Source organism: Pavona decussata, unplaced genomic scaffold (assembly GCF_977016875.1).
Source record: "Pavona decussata unplaced genomic scaffold, jaPavDecu1.1 SCAFFOLD_202, whole genome shotgun sequence".
Taxonomy (NCBI): Eukaryota; Metazoa; Cnidaria; class Anthozoa; order Scleractinia; family Agariciidae; genus Pavona; species Pavona decussata.
The window spans coordinates 1004700-1029438 of NW_028145610.1; the positions used below are offsets into that span (position 1 = coordinate 1004700).

General features: G+C 34.6%; 1 protein-coding gene across 1 annotated transcript in view; it reads left to right on the plus strand.

Moving 5' to 3' along the window:
* Positions 1-963: 963 nt before the first annotated feature.
* The window catches only part of LOC146461016 (uncharacterized), a 28866-nt gene continuing 5090 nt past the window's right edge, over positions 964-24739 (plus strand). Inside the window, exons 1-2 of the mRNA XM_085087472.1 lie at positions 964-1129; positions 24026-24349. Of these exons, the coding sequence (XP_084943598.1) occupies positions 1045-1129; positions 24026-24349 (409 nt within the window). The 5' untranslated portion in view covers positions 964-1044. The remainder of the gene's footprint in view (positions 1130-24025; positions 24350-24739) is intronic.

Sequence of the window (24739 nt, forward strand, 5' to 3'; positions counted from 1 at the left end):
CAAAGAAAGAGTATAACCCTTTGGCTGGTGAAAGGGGAGGGGGCGGGAAAAAACTTGTATCTTGGTAGCAAGGGAAGGAAGAACGCACCATTAAAATGGCATTTTGGGTTCCCATAAATGTTTACTTTTTAAGATCCTGGTTTGTGGTCTGGCCACAAACATCCGCTCAGGAACGCGATTCTCTTACCAACTGAGATTACTTTAGTGACCTTTCGTTACGTCTAAAATGGGCTGTGTTCAAGGGTCCTTCATTAGATAGATGATGGATTTTACCCCATGGAGGGGACGCCCACAAAAATGGAACGTGGATGTCCGTCTAAAATATTAAGAAAAGGAAGCCCTAAGAAATACCACAAGTGGCTGGGCGTGGCTGCGATTTATTTTGATGAGAGGCAGTAAACAAAATGGGATCTTGTGTCTTATAGGGCACAAAATGTCCGTCAAAAAATTTTACTTGTTCTCATTGTGCTGTTGATCTCAGAATGCCGTGACGCAAAATCTCTTACCGTTATGTAGTGCGATACTACAACTAACGCAATTTGTAAACTAAACCTTTAAGTTACTCTCCGCAATGAATCGGTGGCCAAAACGCGGATAGATGTTAGTAGTTTCCGGTCACTGTCTCCATTTTCGGCCACTGAAACAACAAGGGTTCGTAAAATCATCTTACGCCAATCGCCTCACCAATTTGACGTCTTTAGTTCAGTCATTTATGTGTTTCAAACTGATGCGTTACCGTGCCATACAAGGCCATACAGAACACAAAAGTACTTATAACTATCCGTCTTTGTTTTCATTCTAGTCTAAATACCGTCTCACGCTCTCTGTACTTTTGCTTGCTAGTCAAAAAAGGAAACAGCTTTGTTGTTATATTTGATCGCCGTTTTCATCATTTCGAATCACGTGTATGACCATCTTGATAGAAAGAAAAACAAATGAATGATGTTCGCTTTGGTTTCATTTTCTGTATTTCAAGATACAGTCCGGTTAGAATTTTAGCTTGCGGTGGACATCGTTCTCTCACGACCGTGATTGCATTTGGCGATGATCATAATGGCTGCCTGGAGAAAGTTTCTCGCCGTTTTGATCGTGACACAGTTATCATTTGGAGCGTGGGCAAGCCACTCAGGTATAAGATTATATTTATATTTGAAAATGACCAGCTCCCAGTTGGCATAAGCAGTGCTCTACCAATTGGTAGAGCACTGCACCGGTATCGCAGAGGTCATGGGTTCGAATCGCGTTCAAGCCTGAATTTTTTTCAGGCTTTCAAAGTTTCGCAGCTGCCTAACTTGCGCATATAATTGCGATGATCATTCACTTTATTCATTCTTTCATCGCGATTCGAATGTATGAATTTCATTTAGTCGTTTTCATCGGAACTAATTCTGTAAATGAACCCGCATTTTGTTGTTGCAGTTCATAAGTCATCTCAGAGGAAATATGGGAGATAAGTCATTTCGGGCCTTATAAGAAAATCATAAGTTTGCCGCGAAACCGTTTCGAGAGGAGGAGATCCCTGATTGTATTGCTAAATTTAAAATTCAAAGGACTCGATTTTTAAGGAATTTTAATGTTAATCAAACGAGTCCTGACACGTTCTTTACGCAACTGCGTTATTTAAAAATAAACTGTGTTAGATTACGTCGACCTAAATAGCATGCAGGAAACACACAGGGGTTAAAAACTTGACCTATTTCTTCACAAGCTCAAGCGTTTGGTATTTCAAATTTTATTGAGATGCCAGCAAAACGTAATGTTTAGATTGTTTCATTGTGTTTCGGCCAGGGGCCCGATGTACGTCTTAATTAGGAATAGTCTATTGATGGAAAAACAACAGACTATTGTTTAGAAGCAGTATTTAGGATGGCGCTTAGGATATATCTAAGCTTAGGCTGGCCAAGGGTCCGATTGCATAAAGCATCTTAAGAAAAGCAGAAAAGTGGATTCAGCTGGATATGATGTTTATTTTTCGTTGACCGCTATATTGGATCACTCGGTTGCCGTGCGGCAGTTTAATGGGTCTTTACTGAGGATACTGAACACAAAAAGAGCGCGAAAAAATCCTTCAGAATACAGGGAACGACTGCAGAAAACTCGTATTTATACAACTGGTGCTTTATACAACCGGGCCCCAGGAGTACAAAATGTCAATCAGGTCCGGTTTATCGGAAACATAATCACAATGCCGGGCGTATGAAATGAATAGCACCTATCCGTTGTTTCCATCAGCTAACTCTTCAGAGAATTTATCTTACAATTGAAAATTGTTGGCGTCACCTCCACTCTTCCGTTGGTCATCCAGTTTTGCAATAGATATGCGACCGGGTCATATGCTGGTCACCGAGTGAACTGCGATTCTTTGGCTAGAGGTGGCCAAGATGGAAAATGGATGCACTTTTAAAAAATGTTTAGTCACAAACCTTAAGTCAGTTTTCCCTTCTGTTTTGGAAAAATGCATAAAGATTAATAATAGTTTGCTCTATTTTCAGCTTTGAGTGTTTAACCATGGGATTTACCCCTCCCTTCCCACCCCCTCCTCCCCCAAAGAAACACTATAAGCGCGAGCGTCTAAACATAACTTGTTGAACCTCAATCGTGTGCATTGCGGTCGCACTGAGGAGACATGTAGAAATAACAATATTTTCTTTTTCTTATAACGACTTTGCTTAGAAACTTTATGCGCGACTTCCTTTTAGTGAATTTTATCGCGACTTTCTGTACGATTTTTTTTGCGAATGTCTTAGCGATTTAATTACCTAGTAACTTTTTTTAGTCACGTTCTTAGCTACGTTTTGAGTGACTTTTATTACGGGGTCAAGTTCCTTGTCATTATACACGCGACTGACTGTTTTGTTGACAGTTATGTTTGAAAACAACTAGAATAGAGAGCGCAAGAAGAAGGGTGCTCAATCCAAGCAGTTTAAAGTTCAAAATAGTAACGTAATGAAGTAAAAGTTTTCATTCAACTGAAATGTTGATCAAAACTTATTCAAAAACAATTAGATTATGTGCGCTTTCTCTCTTTAAGCGTGTTAGTAGATCTGGGATTGTTGTACTGTAATCTCTTCCTTTGTTTGTAAAAAATAAATTGTGATTAAAAAATTAGGTCAAGTAGCACTCAAGGACACTTGAATAAAGAAATAATTGGAAGTGATTTTTAACCTGCAAGTGCAAAACACTCAAAAGTCATCAGGTGCAGTAACAAAGAAATCTTAAAGAAAAATGTTCAAGAACAATTTGATATCAAAATATTTAAGTAGAAACCGACCATCAGACAATAGCAACAGCAACAACAAACAATCACATGATAGAAATATCGAGCTTATAATGTAATTCTACGAGCGAGCGTGCGTTCAATTCGAGACACCGAAAACGCCAACGAAACTCAAATGGAAATGATTGTTCACGTTATCTGATCTACTTTGTGATTATTTCAACCTGTTCAACTTGCACATTGTGAACGGCCTGGAAGTAGTTAGATATTTGGGTGTATGAGCCCACTTTCAAAATATTCGCAAAATTCATACCTGATTCAACAATGACTCCTGCAACGGAGACGTCAAAAACCTAAAAACCTAAATCCTCGGTTTTTCAAAACTCCTGCAACGGAGACGCTAAATTTTTATCCTCGGTTTTTCAAAACTCCTGCAACGGAGACGCTAAATTTTTATCCTCGGTTTTTCAAAACTCCTGCAACGGAGACGCTAAATTTAGGTTTTTCATTAATGACACCAAACTCACAAACAATCATCGATTAAATCCAACCAACTCATCAATCGCTGATTTGAATGATGAAGAAAAAAACCGGTCATAACCGGTTTCGAAAAATTATGTAATCTAATTTATATGAACAACCAATTTGATCACAATGATAAAACATATTTTATTCATCCAACATTTGAAAATTACGGAGCCTCAGTTGATGGTTATATAATCAACCGAAAAAGATTAGAACCTAGAAAAGGATACTTATCTGAAAATGGTTATTATATAATTTCTCCGGGACGTAACAATACATGCCCCGCTCATCGATTCGTCTATGAGGCCGTAAATCAGACACATATTTCTCCTGGATTGCAAATAAATCACATTGATTCCAATCGCCAGAACAATTCAATTGTAAATTTGCAATTGGTTACAGCCTCTGAAAATAAGAAACACATGCACAAAGCCAGAAAAGAATTTTTTAACAGCTCATACTCTGAAGAAGAATTGCAAACAGTCAATAGATTAATGGAATTTCCACCAATGGAAGACAATGATTGTGAGTTTACACGCACAGAAAATAAAATAATCAATAAGATGTATTACAGAATGTGTAACGATTTGGATGACATTAATTTTCCACTTTACAATGATTAATCATCAATGAATACAAGGGTTGTTTGGCTATGTTTTGAATTCAACAATGGTTGATGTCTTTTTGGAGGGTAATTTAGGCATGAATTTGAAAACCAAAAGGGCTTAAAGACAAAATGAGTATGGTAATATTATGGGTGTGAATGAAAAAAAAATTGTCAGAGTCGACAAAGCATATGTGTGTTCTCAGGCTGGTGAGAATGCATCTTCACAAATTCCAGCAGCAAAGACTTTTATTCATAATGAAAAAACATATTATGTACATCCATTATACGCAAATTATGCTGCCTCAAAAGATGGATACATCATTAATCGCAAAAGATTAAAAGCGAGGAAAGGTCAAATGATGGCTTCTGGTTATTTTAATTTAAATATGAATAACAAAAAATGCTACACATCTCACAGATTTGTTTATGAAGCTGTAAATCAATTAATAATTCCACCTGGAATGCAAATAAATCACATTAATTCTAACCGCCAAGACAATAGAAGTGAAAATCTTGAATTAGTAACTCCTTCAGAAAATATGAAACATAATTGGCAATATAAAAAAATTAAAGAATCAGATGATGAATTTACTGATGAAGAAATGACAATTATCAATAGATTGTATAATAAAATGACAAACAAAATCAAAAATGGTAACTTTCCATTTAAGAAACAATTACAGGAACATTTTCCAGACGTTGAATTTTGGTGATTTTTTGACGTCCGAAGTATCCAATTTGTTGGGTATTTCGGTCGTATGGCCAGAACAAAAGAAACACGAAATAGGAGTAAGATTGGTGCTCCGAACACGCAAATTCCAATCGTAGTTGAACAAGTTGGTGTTCAATCTACTATGCAAAACCCAACATCGCAAAACACAATCCACACACAAAATAACCGCACTTTCAAAAATAATATAACATATAATATTATGAACAAAAATAATTTATCAAAATTAACGAAAAATCAATTAATTGAATTATTAATCGATAAACAAAAACCGGTTCCAATGCCGAGAACCAAGAAAGTGAAACCAATACCCTATCCACGAAAATCAGTCAAACAAATGGTAAAAGATTATGAGAATACAATCATCAAGCCGCCAATGCAATTTAGAGATGGACCTCAACCTATGCCGAGAAACAACATAATTCCACCTCCGATTCAATTTGCTGATAAACCCAAAGCAGCACCAAGGACTAAGAAAATGGCTCCAGTTCCAACACAAAGAACTCAAATCACAGAAGTTGCAAGAGCATTCAAGGGATATAACAAATCTTATGAAGTTGGAATTAAAAATGAAACAGTTCCTTTGATTCAAATGAGTTCAACCAGATTAGCTATCGCTCATTTTATGAAACAATTATTAACTCAAATGAAAGGAATTAAATTTATTGAAACTTTGACAATTTATTTTGAACAACAAAAAGGAAACCAAACTGTCTCCAGAATTGGATATTTTAATAGTAAACCAAAAACAATAACTAATGCCAATGATTTTCAAGAATCTTTGGATGTTAATGTTGAACAAATTATGAATGATATTCACAAATGGATTAGTGAAGGTTCAGCTTGGATAATTAAATCAATCAATGGACATTACATTAATATTATCAAATATGAGCCTCTTACTGGAAGTTCTTACATCAAACTTCCAACTGAATTACAAAATAGTAAACATGGATTGATTAATCTCAAGAATAAAGACAATGAATGCTTTCGTTGGTGTCACGTTAGACATTTGAATCCACGAGAAAATAATCCACAACGAATCAAAAAAACTGATAAAGCATTTGTCAAACAATTGAATTATGATAACATTGAATTCCCTGTTTCAGTCAAACAATATAACAAAGTTGAAACACAAAACAATATTAACATCAACGTATTCGGTTTTGAAAACAAACAAACTTATCCAATTTATGTATCCAAAGAAAAGTTTGAGAATGTGATGAATCTATTGCTAATCTCAGATGATGAAAACAAACATTATGTTTATATCAAAGATTTTAATCGATTTATGCACCACAAAACCAAATCACATCAAAGAAAACATTTTTGTATGCATTGTTTGCAATGTTTTTCATCAGAACGAGTTTTAACAAAGCACAAGGAAGTATGTATTGAAATCAATGGTGTACAATCAATCAAAATGCCCGAAGTTGGTTCCAAAATAGAATTCAAAAATTTTAATAAACAAATGCAAGCACCATTCGTGATATACGCAGATTTTGAAGCAATCACTGAACCAATTCATGGTTGTAATCAATCTAACCAACAATCTTTTACTGAAGCTTATCAAAAACACACTGATTGTGGTTATGGATACAAAGTTGTTTGCTGCTATGATGACAAATATTCCAAACCAATAAAATATTATCGTGGAGAAAAAGCTGTTTACAAATTTATGCAAGCAATGCTTGATGAAGTCAAATATTGCAGACAAACTATTAAATACAAATTCAATAAACCATTAGTTATGTCTCCAGAAGATGAATCCAATTTTCGGAAAGCAACATCTTGCCACATTTGTTGCAAACAATTCACAAAAAATGATAGACGTGTTAGAGACCATTGCCATATTACTGGAAAATTCCGTGGCTCAGCCCATAATCAATGTAACAGGGATTTTACAATAACTAACAAAATCCCTGTAATATTTCATAATTTGAAAGGATATGATAGTCATTTTATAATGCAAGAAATTGGTAAAATTATTGAGACCAATACTTATGTGGATAGAAAAGGTGAAACCAGACAACACAAAATCAATGTGATTCCAAATAACATGGAGAAATACATGGCCTTCATGTTGGGTTATAATTTAGTATTTATCGACAGTCTTCAGTTTATGAATCAATCATTGGCAAATCTTGTAAAGAATCTACCAGAAGATGCCTTCAAATATACCAGTGAAGTTTTCAAAGGTCGTAAATTACAATTAATGAAACAAAAAGGAGTTTATCCGTATGATTATATGAGTAATTTTGATAAATTCAATGATACTCAATTACCAACCAAAGATGAATTTTACAGTCAAATGAATAATACACATATTACTGATGAAGAATACAGTCATGCACAAAATGTTTGGAATACATTTCAATTGAAAACCATGGGCGAATACCATGATTTATATCTCAAATCTGATGTATTATTACTGGCTGATGTTTTTGAAAATTTCAGGAAAACATGTTTGGAATACTATAGATTGGATCCTTGTCATTATTTCACATCTCCAGGATTATCTTGGGATGCAATGTTGAAAATGACTGAAGTCCAACTTGAATTAATCAGTGATGTGGATATGTATCAATTCGTTGAAAAAGGCATGCGTGGAGGAATCAGTTATATTGCCAACAGATACGGCAAAGCAAACAACAAATACATGCAAAATTGGAATCCAAATGAACCCAGTAAACATATCATGTATTTGGATGCCAACAATCTCTATGGTTGGGCTATGACACAACATCTTCCAACTGGGAATTTCAAATGGTTGAATAAACAGCAAATAAAAAACATTAATTGGAAAACGATTCCCAAAGATAATAAGACTGGATATTTATTGGAAGTTGATTTGGAATATCCTCATGAATTACATGACCTGCATAATGATTATCCATGTGGCGCTGAACAAATCAAAGTGGCACCAAATATGCTGTCAGATTATTGCCAAAGAATTGCAGAAAAATTTGGAATAACAAGTGGACAAGTCAAAAAACTGATTCCAACATTGGCAAACAAATCAAAATATGTATTACATTATCGTAATCTGCAATTGTATCGTGAATTGGGTTTGAAATTGACTAAAATATACCGTGTATTATCCTTTAATCAAAGTCCTTGGTTGAAGACATACATTGATTTCAATACACATCAAAGAACTAATGCAAAGAATGCTTTTGAGAAAGATTTCTTCAAACTGATGAACAATAGTGTCTTCGGTAAAACAATGGAGAATATCAGAAAACGAGAAGACATCAAATTGGTTACCAATGAGAAACAATTATTGAAAATGACTTCCAAACCAACATTCATCAATAGCAAAATCTTTAATGAAAACTTGGTTGCAGTCCATAAAATAAAGGAATCGTTGACACTCAACAGACCAGCCTATGTTGGTATGTGTATCCTTGATTTGAGCAAAACATTGATGTACGATTTCCATTACAATTTCGTTAAAAACAAATATGGTAACAAAGCTAAGTTACTGTTTACGGATACAGACAGTTTGACATATGAAATTGAAGCCGAAGATGTGTATCAAGATTTTTGGAATAAAAAAGAAATGTTTGATAACTCGGATTATCCATCAAATTATCAATTTTATGACTCCACAAACAAGAAAGTTATTGGAAAATTCAAAGATGAAGCCGCTGGTGTACCCATTACTGAATTTGTGGGATTGAGATCCAAAATGTATTCATATATCAAAGATAACAACAATGGTGGAAAAACAGCCAAAGGAATCAAAAAGAATGTCATCAAAAATGATATTCAACATTTTGATTACAAAGATGTGTTGTTCAATGAGAAACAATTATTTCACCAAATGAAAACAATCAGAAGTAACCATCATGAACTTGGTAGTTACACCATCAACAAGACATCGTTGTCATGTTTTGATGATAAACGATATTTGTATCCTGATGGAATACACTCATTGGCCTATGGTCATTATGCTATCCAATGATAGTATCAACTTGTGATCAAAACATTGCAACAAAAACTTGTGACAAAACTTGGTTTTTATTTGTTTTTTGATAAATATTTGATTTGAACACTTTGACTCATCTTTTGTGATGAGATATTTAATTTTAATGTTTTTGGAGAAAATTTGGTTTCAATATCTTTACAATTATTTGGTTTGTTTTTTGTCAAATATTTGATTTCGAGACTTTGTATCATCTTTTGTGGTTTCAATATTTTTGAAAACATTTTTGTGTAATTATATTATATACTATATTTATACAAAAATGAAATCCATTTTGAAAAAACCAAAAGATGTTTCCAAGCAGGTGGAATCATCTCTGTGCCAATTCCTGCATTGCAAAGATGAATGTGAATTTTGTGGATATCATGATGAATCCAAAGTTGAAACACAACAATCAATGCCTGAATGTTGTGGATCACAGAATTTGAAAAACATGGAATGTCAATTAACGTGTGTTGCTTGTGGACAGGTTGTTGGTGAAGAATACAAAACAGAATATATCAATTTTCATGCCAATTTGTTCAAAATATACAAGAAAACAGTGTATAATAGAAAATACCATTTGCCGCATACATTAGATAAAATTATTTTGAAAAACAAAATTGAAATCAGTTGTTCAACCAATTTCAAAATTCATAAAATATTCGTTGAAATAAACAAAATACTGCCACAAATCAATGGCAAACGAAAGAGAATAATCAGTTTAAAATATCTTTTGCATAGAATATTGCAATTTATGAAAATTGATTCTTCCCAAATTGAGTTGACAAAATCCAAAAAAACAATGAAATTATACAATGTTTATTGGGATAAAATTATGGACATTATTGGCCCCCAAATCATGCACATTATTAATCATACATAAGTGAATATCTGATATTTTTTATCATATTTGTTACCCCATTTATCGACAATCGGCGAATTATCCAAAATGAAATCATCATTTTGAGTTAGCTTGTTTGTCAAATCATCTCTATCAAAATGTCCATTTCTCATTATTTCTTTTATTTCATTTAATAAATGTCCGTAAGTTTGAAAAGCATATTGGCATTGATAAAGTTTGATTTCAACTTTTTTATGCTTCATATAAGCTTGAATTATGACAGACACCGATGATATTGCCAATAATGAAGCTCCACTGGTTGCAACCGATGATGCAATACCACCAGTTGCAAATACAATGGATGAAATATTACCAGCGAATTCCCATTTTTTGAATCTTTTGTATGCACTTTTGTACATCCACATCTTTTTGTGATATGACATGTAATAAGCTTTCAATTCATCAATTTCTTCTGTTGATAATCGATTTGAAATATGATTGAAATCAATTATTAATTTCTTCTTCTGCATATATTATATGGTTATCTTATTTTTGATGCAATAATAGAGACCAGTTATTTGACCCAAAAACATGCATTTTTTCATCCAAGGATATGTTTTTTTCTCATTAATGGTGTACATGTATCCTTTGTCACGATGATATCTGTTGTAAAATTGGCCATAAGCATCATGTAATATTCCATGTGATCTGATATATGGTTGCCAACCAAATAATCGATGGAGAATAGCTGTTAACCATCCATCTCCAGGCCCAATTAATCCGATTCCATCATGAATTAACTCTTTGTAAACTTCATCAGGTAAACCTGTGTTGTAATGTTTTTCATACAAATATGTGAATATTACGATACTTTTTATCATGCATTCCTGTCTGGGTAATATTGGAAGACTCAATTTACGGTGAAAATCTATCATCGATGTTCGAATGTGTTCTTGCAATTCTGACAATTCTTTCATTATACAATTTGATTACAATATTTTTATAAAATAAAGTAACGGAGTCCACGACCTAGTGGACATTATTGTCAGGTAATTGTATCCTAATATATTCGACAAAATACTTCATTGTCCAATCAGATGGATGATTGTTGAAGTAGCAATAATAGTTTTCAAATGACACATCAAAGAAGAATTCCAATTGATCAAATGATGATGACACCAAACCGGATTTAGAATGATGATATCTGTCATTTCTCCTGATATATGTGTTTGTCACAATAATCTCTTGCAATGTATTGATTCCTTTAATGTCATCTTTACTCAATAATTTTATCCATGTGTAATTTGTTTTTGGTATTGTACCACTTTTTCTTCCTATTCTCATTGCAACTTGATTGTTGAGAAACGTTACAGCTTCCTGAGCTTGTTGAGCTTTAAACTGAGCCAGAGCTTGTTGTATTTGTGTTTCAATATATGGTTTGATGATGTCTTCATTGTTGTTAATTAATTGTTGGAGTGAAATTGCATGATTTGAATTAACTCCATCTTTTATCACCAAATGTCTGTTTTCTGTATCCAAATGACCATCATCATTCACATGGATAGATTCTCTGTGTTTGAATCCAACTGGTAAATTTTCATAAGTGACTGTGTATTCTATTTTATCTCCATTTTCATCAAGAATATGGTTTCCATTTTCATCTTCAACGTATGGCATTATATTAATAGTGTTGATAAATAAATTTCAAAAGTTCCTGTGACTTCTTGGTTTATAATTGGAGAAGTAAACCCTGGACGTCTTTTAAAAATCCCCATTTGAATTATCATGGGTTTGATTGTTGTATTTGTAGTTACAAAATTTCTCCCAATTTTCATATTAAATTGTATTAAATGGGAAAATAAAGTTTTACTGTTAGCAATGGCGACAAAAGAAACTTGGTATTGATTTTTTGTATTAATTACAATATTTTTTATTTTAACCGGGCCTAATGTTCCAAAATTGAAACCATGTACATTTTCAAAAACTCCATTTTTTATGTTGCCGTTAACAACACTTGAAGTTTCAATATTTGACAACCAACTTTTATTGACAGCATGATATCTTTCAAAATAATCAGAGTATAATACTTTCAATTCAAAAGTTCCATTAACAGCAGTTCCTGCTCCAATATTATCCAATATTGACATAGAATCAATACTGACAAATTTTCTTGATTTGGGCAAATCAAATGTATTGCTTCCACTTATTATGTTCCCGATTCTGTGGTATGTGTCAGTGTTGGTTGTTTCACCTTGTTTTTTCCCATTTATCAAAATTTGTGCATTTGCAACTTGTTGATTGCTTTGGAAAACAATGGAGTATAGATTGAAAAAGTTATTTCCATCAGCAGCGATTTGAAAATTATTTGTTGGATTTGTTCTTTGGAAAACACCACTGGCAATAGTTCCAGTGTATTTCGTTTTGAATAAGTTGGTAAAATAACCCAAATTCATTGCTTCAGAATCAAATATCGGATTTAATAAACCAGAAATAATCTTATTATTCATATCCATATTGACTTTCATCTCCATATCTCCATTTTTATATTCAAACATGACATTGTCCAAGCCGTCATACACTCCTGGATAAACGCTATCTGACCAATCTTTTACCCCATAAACAACCAGATGACATTGTACTGGAGTCGCTGTAGCAGTTCCATGCATCGTCAAATAGATGTAATTTGGAGTTTGTTTGCTGTTGTTATTGAATTGAACCAATAGCTTGCTTTAAGCAGTGAAATCACGCTGTACAGCTTTGTGGATGTATGCTTCAGAAGCAGTACATGATAATTGAATATTAGTCATTTCTGGTGGGTAGAATTCAAACACAATTGTGTATGTTCCAATAGCAAGAGTATAAATATTGAAACCTATCCTTGATCTGTAATCATTACTTCCACTGTCTTTAATCAATGTGATATCATAAGCTTTTTTATTCTGATGTGGGGATTGATTGAAAGCAGCTATTCCATACACTGTGATATTGTATTCTGAACTGCTTTCATCGGTATCTGTAAGATATTTGAATTCATTTGTTTTATGGCTGCTGACAAGATGACTTTGCTCCAATTTGTCATCAAAATATTTTTTGGTAGTAGCATCATTATCATCAGTTGGTTGAGCCATATCTTTGATTTGTTTATTATTCATATCAAGGTTTCCAGTCATTGCAACACTTCCATCTTTTTTCAAATATACACTCAAATCACTTCCAACAGATGGTATTTTAGCTATTTCTGTATCAACATATGCTTTAGTGGAAGCATCATTGGGATTGGAAGGATTTCCAAGAACGATTATTTTATGACCTCTCATATCTAATTCACCACCAAGAGCATTCGGTGTTAACCTGTTGAGAAAGTTATGATCAACGTAGTGTTTATTAACAGCATCGTTATCATCAGTTGGTTGAGCCATATCTTTGATTTTATGATTGTCCATATCGAGGTCACTATTGGAGACTTTTTGTAAATATTTAGTATCACAGAAACCTAAATTAACGACATCATATGTATTTTGTATATTGGCTCCAAGATTAGTAATTTGTTGATTACCCATATCCAGATTTCCAGTCATTTCAACAGTGCCATCTTTTTTCAAATATGTAGACAAATCAGGTGATGGTATTTTTTTAATCTCATCATCGACATATTTTTTATTCGCCGCTTGATCGTTATTATCGGGTTTTAAAACACTAATATCAAAAAATGTTTTCCGTCCAGTAATATGTTGTTCTGTTGATGTAACCATTATTTCACTTTTAGCTCGTCCACCATGGCCATCAAAGTTTTTCAAATCTGGTATATTAAGATGAATGTTTTCATAAGACTGATGCTCAGTCAATAATCGAACATCATTGGAGCTGCCAGCACCGTCTGGCGTGTCTTGTAGATAAATACTATTGGTATGAACACTTCCACTGTTGCTGTAAATTACTGCTTTATTAGCTCGCACATCACCAGGAGCATTATCCAACAATTGTATTTGGCTCTTTGTGACAACATCATTGGGATCAGCTCCTTGTTTAACATTAACAAGTTTTTTGTTTTGTATATCATAATTTCCATTTGGGGTTAATTTAAACCCTATTCCTTGAGGCCCAGCGGCTCCTTGAAGAGGAACCGTTGTGAAAGAAGACGATGAACTATGTTCATTGAATATTCCCATTTATATCATTTGGTTATATTGTTCCATAAAAATTCCTGTTAATTCTCTTCATGGGCTTATCAACATATAGAAATGAAAATGGCTCTTTGGTTGCTTTAATGTATTTATCCTTTTCGACACCCAACTCACGGGATATCAGACCTCTTTCATTGCTGCTAGGAAAGTCATAGACACAGAAATGAGAGCAATTGAGTCGAGTATCTTTTGGTGTTTTGTAGAACGATTGGCTCAGATAAATAACAGAGCAGTTCTTGTGTCTGCCACGAATAAAATAATCAATCAATGGTTTCTGGTTTTTTTCACAAATAAAGTCATCAAATATTACTATCTTCTGGGCATCTTCATCCTTCAATTCCTCTACTGGAATTATATCATCATTGCTACAAACAAGGACATTATACCCGACACTATTTGATATATCAGTCAATGTTTGTAGCATATCCTTGTATTTTTGTTACTCCAAATTTTTGGCATACAAATGTATTCTATCATAATACAAAAGTGGTTTCATCAGCATATGGTACAATAAATTTGTCTTTCCAGATCCTGAATTACCACATATTAACATCCGAAACGTGTCACTTGGCATGTAACCATACAATCTTTTGAAATTAGTGTTTTTATCATGTCTATCATAATTTGGGATTTCCATGTATATCAATACATTATATAAGTTAAAAAAGTTAATATAAGTTAATAATATAATGGATCTACAGAGATTAAAACAATTATCTGAAGCCAAGATTAAGGCTGGAACAATAACCAAACAAGTTAGAGATACATTGAAGGAGTACAAGCATGATAAACAAGATTTACAACAAGGTTTATCAGAAACTTTCAAACCAATTATTAAAGCTCAAGAGGAAACAAAACAAACAATTGATGAAAAACAAGACAAACTGATTGAACAATTGGAGAAAAACCAAAAAGCGTTGACTTCAGGTTTGGAAGACATTGCTATGTTAACTTATCAACCAGAAACACAATCACCAGAAGCAAAGCTACCAATTGGCTATAAACCATTAATGATGTCACCTGATGTTGAATCAAATTTGGATGCTGGTTTTGATATTGATGAAATCCAAAAATTGATGCAATACGATCTTGCACCTCCGAGTTCTGTTCTCCAACCTTCTATGCAAGGAGATATTGACATCAAGGATTACGATGCTAATATTGGCAAAATGTTGAAAAAACTTGGAACAAAGAAGGGTCCTTTATCCAAGGGCCAAGGAAAGACCAAGAATAAAGACAAAATTGATAAAATAGATGAAGATATAAAATTATTGCAAAAATACAAAGGGCGCATTAAAATAATCCCAGAAGGAATGAAAACCATCAAAAAAGGTTCTGGTTATACGCAACCAAAGAGAAATGCATACAAAATATCATCTTCTGGGAAATATGGTGGACTGATGATTGATATTCCAAAATTAATGGGACAACTCAGACTTGTGGCAACAAAAGATAAACGCAAAGTTATGGACAAAAAGGTTGATTTCGATACAATCGATTTATTGACCAAGAGATTTAATTCAAAGAAGAAATACAGTGATATTGCCAAAATGGTATTCGATGAATTGAACCAACTCAGTGAGATTCCAATCCATAAATCCAGCAAAAAATTCAAGAAATTGGGCTCTGGTGTTGTTTATTTCAATGATGCTAATGATTTGATTGACAGAATGGAATTGCTTGGTGGATCCATTTTGGCTGGCAATAATGGAGTCAAAGAGGAATTTTCACAAATAGCCCATAAATTGAATCAACTTGGCTTGATAAACAACAAACAACTCATTGATTTATTGCAACAATATATAATTCGCTAGGTCGCGTAATCAGTTACATAATTAATTATATAACTGAAGTATATATGCAAGAAAGAGCGATACATATTTCATCTGTTAACCGTCAAAAAATAGGTCGAAGTCGGCCTGAAGACTTTATTATCAAATTTGATCCACCATTGAAGCTTGACACAACAATGAGACATGAGCTAGCTGTTGATCGAGTTTCAATGACATATTCATGGCATAATGTCAATGCAGGATACAACAATAATACAATAAAATACAGCCCAGATAATGGTACAAATTGGAAGACAATCACATTTGTTGATGGAATGTATTCATATGATGATCTTGATGATTATATCACTCAATCAATAATTCAAAATGGAGATAAACCATCTTCCAGCAAGGGCATCAATCTATATTTTGTGCTTTCATCATATAGAGTTGTCATTGAGCTGGACAACCAATGGAAGCTTGATATTAGAAACTCTAATTTTGGAGCACTTATTGGATTTGAACCAAAGTTAATTAACCAAACTGAACATGGGACAAAATTGCCAAATATTACCAATGATATTGACGTTTTGGACATTAATTGTGATATAATAACTGATAGCCTCAGTGATGGACGATTCACAAATACACTGATAATGATACCCACTGACAATTTAACAAGGAGTTATCCCTTTACTTTTGAGCCAAAAAGAGCATTATACAGCCCAGTTTCCAAATCAATTATTTCAGAAATGGGGATAACAGTGACTGACGCTTTGGGTCGGCCAATTGACTTGAATGGCATTGACTGGTTCATGAGCTTGATTCTCAGGTCTAGTTTAATATAATATATCAATATATGGTACGACAAAGTGAATTTAAGCCACGTTTTGACCCAGAATTGGGTCGTTATGCGATGAAACATATCCATGGTGAAGGAATTATGGATGTTTTCAGATCAGTTGGATCAAAACTTTTCGGAAAAACAGCAAAAGAATTAGCTAAGAAAGGAGCCAAAACTGCAGCTGAAAAAGCAGTCACCAAAACTGGTGAGTTTGCTGGTAATAAAGCAGGTGATAAAATAATTCAATTATTGAGCAAAAAACAACCTTCCAAAACAAAATCAGTGACAATGAGCCAACCAAAAATGGAGCAGCCACTGACTGATTTTCAAATAGCTGAGAGAGTAAATCAGATGATATCCGGTGGAAAACTCAAAAGAAGGAGAAAATGAAAATAATGTAACATATCTGTATAAATGAAATCATTCAGAAATCCAAAATACATTGAGAGATATGAAGATGTCTTCTTCCAATTGGAGACACCATTGAATACTGGTAATCCAGGAAATAATAGGTCACAAAAGAAAGATGGTTATCGTTTTGTTGTTGACAACACAGGAGAAGTGACCCCATTTGATTGGTATAATGCAAGAATATCGGTTGGTTTTAAAGTCCAAACAATGCAGAATGCAAATATAGCAGCTGAAGACCATAATGGTATTGTTAATGGTTCACACAGTCTTATACATGATTTCGATGTAAGATTGAATGGTAAAATGGTATATGATTGTAATGATGCCAATCATTGTGTAAATATTAAAAATCTATTGGAATATAGTCCAGGATATGCTCAATCGACAGCAACAAATGAGTTTTTCTATCTGGATACAAACCGACATGCTGAAGAACGATCGGCTGAAGATAACTACAATAAAGGATTTGCTGCAAGAAAAGCACTTTTGGGTCTATCAGTTGTTGTCAATACAGAAATACCATTGAATCGATACTCATTCTTTGAAGCATTGATGGATGAGTTATTACCATCAACAAGATTGGAATTAAATTTGCAGATTGAATCTGATACTATTCTAATATGGCAAGCTGGGGCTGATTGTCGTGTAATTATTACCAGAATGGAGCTTATTGTGCCACGAATCACTTTCAATTCAGAAGGACAATCACTGTATATGAGTCAGTTTTTGAAGCCACATAAATGGGTTTATTTGCGAGAAAATATTGAGAGAAGTAATTCTTCAACACAAAGAAGTGGTAATTTTCAGATAACAAGTGGGATTTCAAAGCCAAGGCATGTATTTGTTTTCATCATCAATGATGCAAATCTTGCTGCACAAACAGTAAATCCATTTTTGTACAATACATTTAGTGTATCAACAGATCCCAGAACATTGCTAAATTGTCATTTATCTGTGGCTAATGGCAATGAATATCCTGATGTACATTACACTCCAGAGGCTGATTTGACTCGAGTTTACAGAGATATTCTCAAATATGTGCATGCAAACAATGAGTACAGTCAAGGAACTTTATTGAATGTCAACAATTTCAAAACACTATTCCCATTCTTGTATTTCGATTTAACAAAACAAAAAATGGATATCAAAGATGGTACCACAAAGCTGACATTCCACTATGAATTATCTGGCACAACTGCAACTGCATATTCAGTTTATGCATTGACATTATATGAACAAGAAGCTGAACTCATCCAGAAGGATGGCAAACTATTGTTTCGATAAATGGAATAAATTTTTAATGTAACGTTAGTTATATAAAAGATATGACAACTTATCATTCACATGGAGTAACACTATCAATTGGGCAAAAAGATAAACTAGCAAAAGCATTAAAAAACAATTCAGCAATAACAATAAGATTATCCAGTTCTGAATTAACTGGTCCGGATCAGCTGATGTTAACCAAAACACAAATAAATAGGCTGAAAAAGGCAATGCAAAACAAAACTGGAGCAGATATTAAAATAAGCAAAACACAGATACGAAAAGCTGTACAACAAGGAGGCAGTCTTTGGTCATCATTATTCAAAATTGGCACAAAATTACTACCAATGGCAGCAAAAGCAGTTGGACCATTAGCTACTGGAGCACTTTCTGGGCTTGCAAATGTTGGAGTCAATAAAATATTTGGTAGAGGACAAGCTGGTGGTTTCCTCATTCCTCAAAATAAAATTGATCAATTAATAAAATACAAAGATTGGCTCACTGAAGCACAAAAGAAGCAAATTGTCAATGCAATACATACTGGTGGACAGATTGTAATTAAACCAACTAAGACACAATCAGGAGGTTTTTTGGGTACTTTACTGGCTTCAATTGGCATTCCAATGGTTTTGAATGCATTAATGGGTAAAGGCTTGCAGGTGGATAGAAGTAGATCCAGAAGATCGGTCCCAGTTTTTGTTCCAAACACAACCAAAAAAGATGGTGGTTTGGTCCTACCAGTTAATTATAGACCCCCTCCATTTTTCGGTACATGGGATCAGTATGGTAAAGGGAAAAAAAAAACCAAAAAAGGAAAAGGTCTGTTGTTAGGCAAAAACAGTCCATTCAAGGGGATTCCATTAATCGGAGACATTCTGTGAAATTCATAAATAAACCACTCAGTAACTTTGAACTCATTGATTGGGTCAAAAAACTCAAAATAAAACACTTTAGAGGCATTTACAGCAGAGATAATCTACCACAAAAGATGAAAAAAGATGAAGTTGGTATCATTAACCTGGATTCACAGATTGGACCAGGTACACATTGGGTTGCGTATCGAAACGGAGACAAATATGTAGAATATTTTGATAGTTTTGGGTTAATTATGCCAAAAGAAATTATGCAATTCATGTCAACAAGTGGCAAACGATTAATGTATTCAGGTGATGAAATCCAGGAAAGAGATTCAGTATTATGTGGCTATTGGTGTTTGTATTATTTATTTGAGAGACAAAAGGGTACAAGTATATTGAAAACAATCCACAATGCACATTTTGACATGAACAATCAAAGTGTCAATCATAATTTTATAATCCAATATTTTAAAAAATTATCTAATTAATTTGTATAATGGTTGATATAAGATATTGTGAAGAGTGTGATGAGTACACAGAATTTTCAGGAAAATTATGTTTATGGTGTACATTGGTAACAGATTCTGAGTCAGACTCTGATGATAATTAATCTAATATAGTGATATAAAATGGTCAAATCATATTGTGTTAAACAAAAGAAAGAAACTGAATGTGTTCAGCCTTCAGGTTACAAGCACGCCAAAAATGGTCGGCTTATGTTCTTCTGTACCTGTGCTGAATGTGGTATAACTAAAACCAAATTTGTTAAAAAACAGGGAAACTAAATAGCCCCTCTGAAGGGGGGGGCATAATGGATACTTTAGCATCAACTGGTGCTGATATGTTAATTCAACATGCATTACCATGGATGGGAAAAAAAGCAGTTGAAATGGGTCGATATTATGGGTCTGAAGCACTTAGAAACCCTAAATTGCAAAAAAAAGCTATTGATTATGCTATCTCTAAAGCAACACCTTTTGTTCAAAAGACTGGATCAGAGATGTTTGATAAATTATCAACCAAAGTAAGACCAAAAAGAAGGTACAAAACTGACCGAAAAGAACTTGATGGTGGTAATTTAGATACAATTTTAGAACAATTTGGCACACCAGGTAAGGTTGCATCGAAGTCGATGGATGTTGTTGGAACATTAATTCCATCAACAAAGGAAGTCTTTGATAGATACAAATCCGGTGACATTGCCAAAAGTGCATTTAGCACAGATACTGGTATATTGTCGAGTCAATTTTGGTCTGGCAAGGCTGGAAAAAAGACATTAGAAAAATACAAAAATTATCCATGTGAAAGCATGGTAAAAATTGGGAGCAAATTTCACAACACACCGAAATGCTCAAGTTATGATGCAATTGGTTGGCACCCACCAAATTGGGATGAATATGAAAGAGGCATGAAGGGTCGTCCCAAAAGTGGTGGATCAATTGATATACACAAAATGATAGGTAAATTACCGCGTCCAAAATCTGGATGGGTATTACCTGGACACAAATACACTGGTCCATACAATGATTTGGAAAATCAAGTCAAATATAACCCCAAAACTGGACAAATATTGGAAATATATGATAAACCAACAGGCAAAACAGATGCAATAGCCATGCAACATGATGTTGATTATTCAGTCTGCAAAGATGATAAAAAATGTAAATTAAAAGCTGACAAAAAGATGGTAAAGTCATTGGATGCTGTTCCATATTCCGAACGACAATGGGGACATTGGTTGGCAAGAAATGCAATAAATACAAAATCAAAATTGGGACTTGGGGTTCCAAAAAACGTCAAAAGCCGTCGGGTAAAGAGGAAAACTGGCAAGAAGAATTAGCTAATGAGCTGCATAAACCCATAAGACGTAACTTTACTCGGCGGCGTGTTATTGTAAATAATATTGATGAAATATGGGCTGCTGATCTTGTTGAAATGCAACAATTCAGTAAATGGAATAAAGGTAATAGGTATCTTCTCACGACTATAGACGTTTTCAGCAAATACGGCTGGATTGTTCCATTAAAAGATAAAAAAGGTGAAACTAGAACTAAAGCATTTCAAAGCATATTCAAAGAGGGTCGAAAACCAAAGTATCTGTGGACTGATAAAGGCTCAGAGTTCTACAACAAACATTTCAAAGACTTGCTCAATAAACATAACATTACACTGTATTCGACTGAAAATGAAGAGAAGTCATCAGTTGTTGAGCGATGGAACCGAACGATTAAAAATAAAATGTGGAAACGATTCACTGCTCAAGGCAATACAATGTATCTGGATATTTTGCCTAAAATATTGAAGCAGTATAATAACACTAAACACAGTTCAATAAAAATGACACCGACAGAAGCATCTAAGAAAAAGAATGTAGGAACTGTTTACTTCAATCTATTTGGCAATTTGAAGCAATTATCATCTTTGCCAAAATTTAAAGTCGGTGAAAAGGTTAGAATATCAAAGTATAAAAGAAAGTTGTTTGATCGAGGTTATACAGAAAACTGGTCAGAAGAGGTCTTCATTATCGATAAAATACAATACACGAATCCGATCACATATAAACTGAAAGATCTCAATAATGAAGAAATTAAAGGAAGTTTTTATGAACCAGAATTATTGAAAGCTAATCAGGAGATATTCAGAATCGATAAAGTTATCAGGAGAGATTACAAGAAGAAACAAGCTTTGGTAAAGTGGAAAGGATACAGTGATGAATTCAATTCTTGGATCCCAATCAAGGATTTGGTCGATGTGTAAAATCATTTCACGGTTTCACGAGTATTCGATAGCGAGTCGATTCAATAAAAAAATCTATTGTTGTGTGCAAGATAAATGATATTCTTACCTCAAAAAGCGTCTACAAACATCAGAACGATGAAAGTGGAGAAATAAATGTTCAAAAATCCCAAAACAGGAGCCATAAACATGACTTCGCAAAATGGCAACAAAATGGCCGACACGTGTGTTAACAAACTAGTGTCCAGTCCGCTTTGGGTTGTGTGCATGAAAGCGCATGCGTGTTAATCCAAATCAAGCAATATTACGCAATATACAGAAAAATAGCACCACAAGTGTAAAAATTTCAGAACTGAGTGTAATATATAGGTAATCGGGCCCTTGTTATATTAGTTCACAAACTCTGGTGAAGCTTTAGGGTGGTGTCAGCTGGCCCCTGACTGAAACCTGTTTAACGGCTTGTACAGATGGTGAATTACTGAGTAGTGTGGGATGTCTTCCAGTAGACGGTACCTCCAGGGTGAGCCCGCTCAGGCCCTACTGGTTTACAGCGGGGTGTTCAGAGTTCGTCCCAGGACTCAACCTCGGTCCCAGAGGTAAACTGGGAAAGGGACAGCCGCTTTGTCAGCGGCGGGAAAAAGACCTGGCTGGGGCCAGGCAAGCAAACAGCCAACCGAGCACCCCACGTTCAGGATTTTGTCCATTTTCGTGACAAGTCACACAACGTCACGCGTGACAGTAACGGCATCCAGTCACACAACAACCATAATGATTATTTTTTTATCCAAATTGGTGTTCAAAAATATTGTATTCATCATTCAAATCAGCGATTGATGAGTTGGTTGGATTTAATCGATGATTGTTTGTGAGTTTGGTGTCATTTATGAAAAACCTAAATTTAGCGTCTCCGTTGCAGGAGTTTTGAAAAACCGAGGATAAAAATTTAGCGTCTCCGTTGCAGGAGTTTTGAAAAACCGAGGATAAAAATTTAGCGTCTCCGTTGCAGGAGTTTTGAAAAACCGAGGATTTAGGTTTTTAGGTTTTTGACGTCTCCGTTGCAGGAGTCATTGTTGAATCAGGTATGAATTTTGCGAATATTTTGAAAGTGGGCTCATACACCCAAATATCTAACTACTCCTGGAACAAATATTCACCGTCTTGCGCCCAAGTGCTCCTTAAAAATTTGAATTTGGTCATTTCATGTCGTTTTCTTGCAGACTGACGTCAAAGAAAGGTAATAATTTTAATTTTAATAATAATTTTAAAGTAATGGTTAAGCTTATTAAACCATTTTAGGGACTTTCAGATCTGAGGACTAGTACGACTTTTGAAATCCAGTTTGCGTGGTTTAGATACCGTAATTGCTCGAATTAGCGCCCGGGGCGGTTATTTAATTTTTTTGGGTCGAGAGGGCGCTTATTTCGTTTCTTCAAATGTCGGCCTCAGACTAATATCGTCTTTATTTTAAGTAAACACAAACTGTAACAAAAACTGAAACGAATCTGTAAAGGGAAACACAAATCTGTGTGTGACCTATGCACTCTCATGGATATTTCCCTCGAAGAAATGAGAAGAAAACCTGCAAGACTTTATACGTAATGGTCTTAGATCTATACTGTTTGGTTTATTCATTAAAGATGGCTGTACTGCATACCGTATATTCTTTGTTTTTTTTCCTTGGGGAGGGTTGGGGTGCGCCCTTGTTTAATGTTTTAAGCCTCAAGGGGGGATGGGGAGAGGGGGGGGGGACTAATTCGAGCATTTACGCGGTAATCATTTGTCACACCTGGAGTCTTGATTAGATCTTTTACAGATCCTGCGTATACCTGCAGCATTTTCGTTGTGCGGTTTCTTGCTTATTGTTTGTTTCTAGGGCCCTCACACGATCGGATCTGCTAGTAAATAATGGGAAGGAGCGAGAGTTATGAGCCGACACTTCACTGGTTTGAACTGGTACTCAGTCTTGTACTCGCACTGAGATAAAAAGGTCCCTAATAAAACGTTCTCAAACTAGCAATGAAAGAAATTTATCCATTGTAACAAGTATTTTTTTGTCCATTTTCAGCTATCAAATACTTTATGGCAACATGTGGAAAACAGAACTGCGATTCGGTGTGTGCCACTTTCGGTCTCCAGTGCGCTGGAACAGGCCAAAGCTTTCCGCCTTCCTCCGCTTTACAGATATTCCATTCCTTGGGAATTAAGTGTAAAACTAACAACTACACGGACGTTTACTATTACGGCGACCAACCAAACTTCATGGCCGAGTCGAGTATTAAGGACTGGGTCGGCAGGTGCACGGGATTCAAGGCTGTACCCAGTACTATCGACTGTCACACGGCCAGCAATGAGTTGGTCCGTAGGTTATGCCCGTGTTACGACCCCTTAGGTGAGTGTTAAAATAGTTGTTATGGTTACAAGGTTACAATCAATGTTAAATTTAGCGATAAAATTATTTTTCTGGCTAGAGACAATAGAAGAAGACATGTACAATGCTGAATACGGAATCCTCTACTGCTTAAAACAACAGCCATCAATCTCTGCTTTAACTTTTAAGTTGCCTGTAGCCGAAGAAACGTTTTCAGATTTCATCATTGTGAGACACTTTCCGCATAATTTTTCATAAATATTAGGCTTCTTTGCTCATAGCTATAACCACTTGTAGCCAATGATTGATAACACTGGAGACAGAAAGTTTTATTGGGGAGGGGTGCCGGGGCACTTCACCTCATCACGTTACATACCTACATTACAATTTTTTGCTGCGTCAGCGATTGCA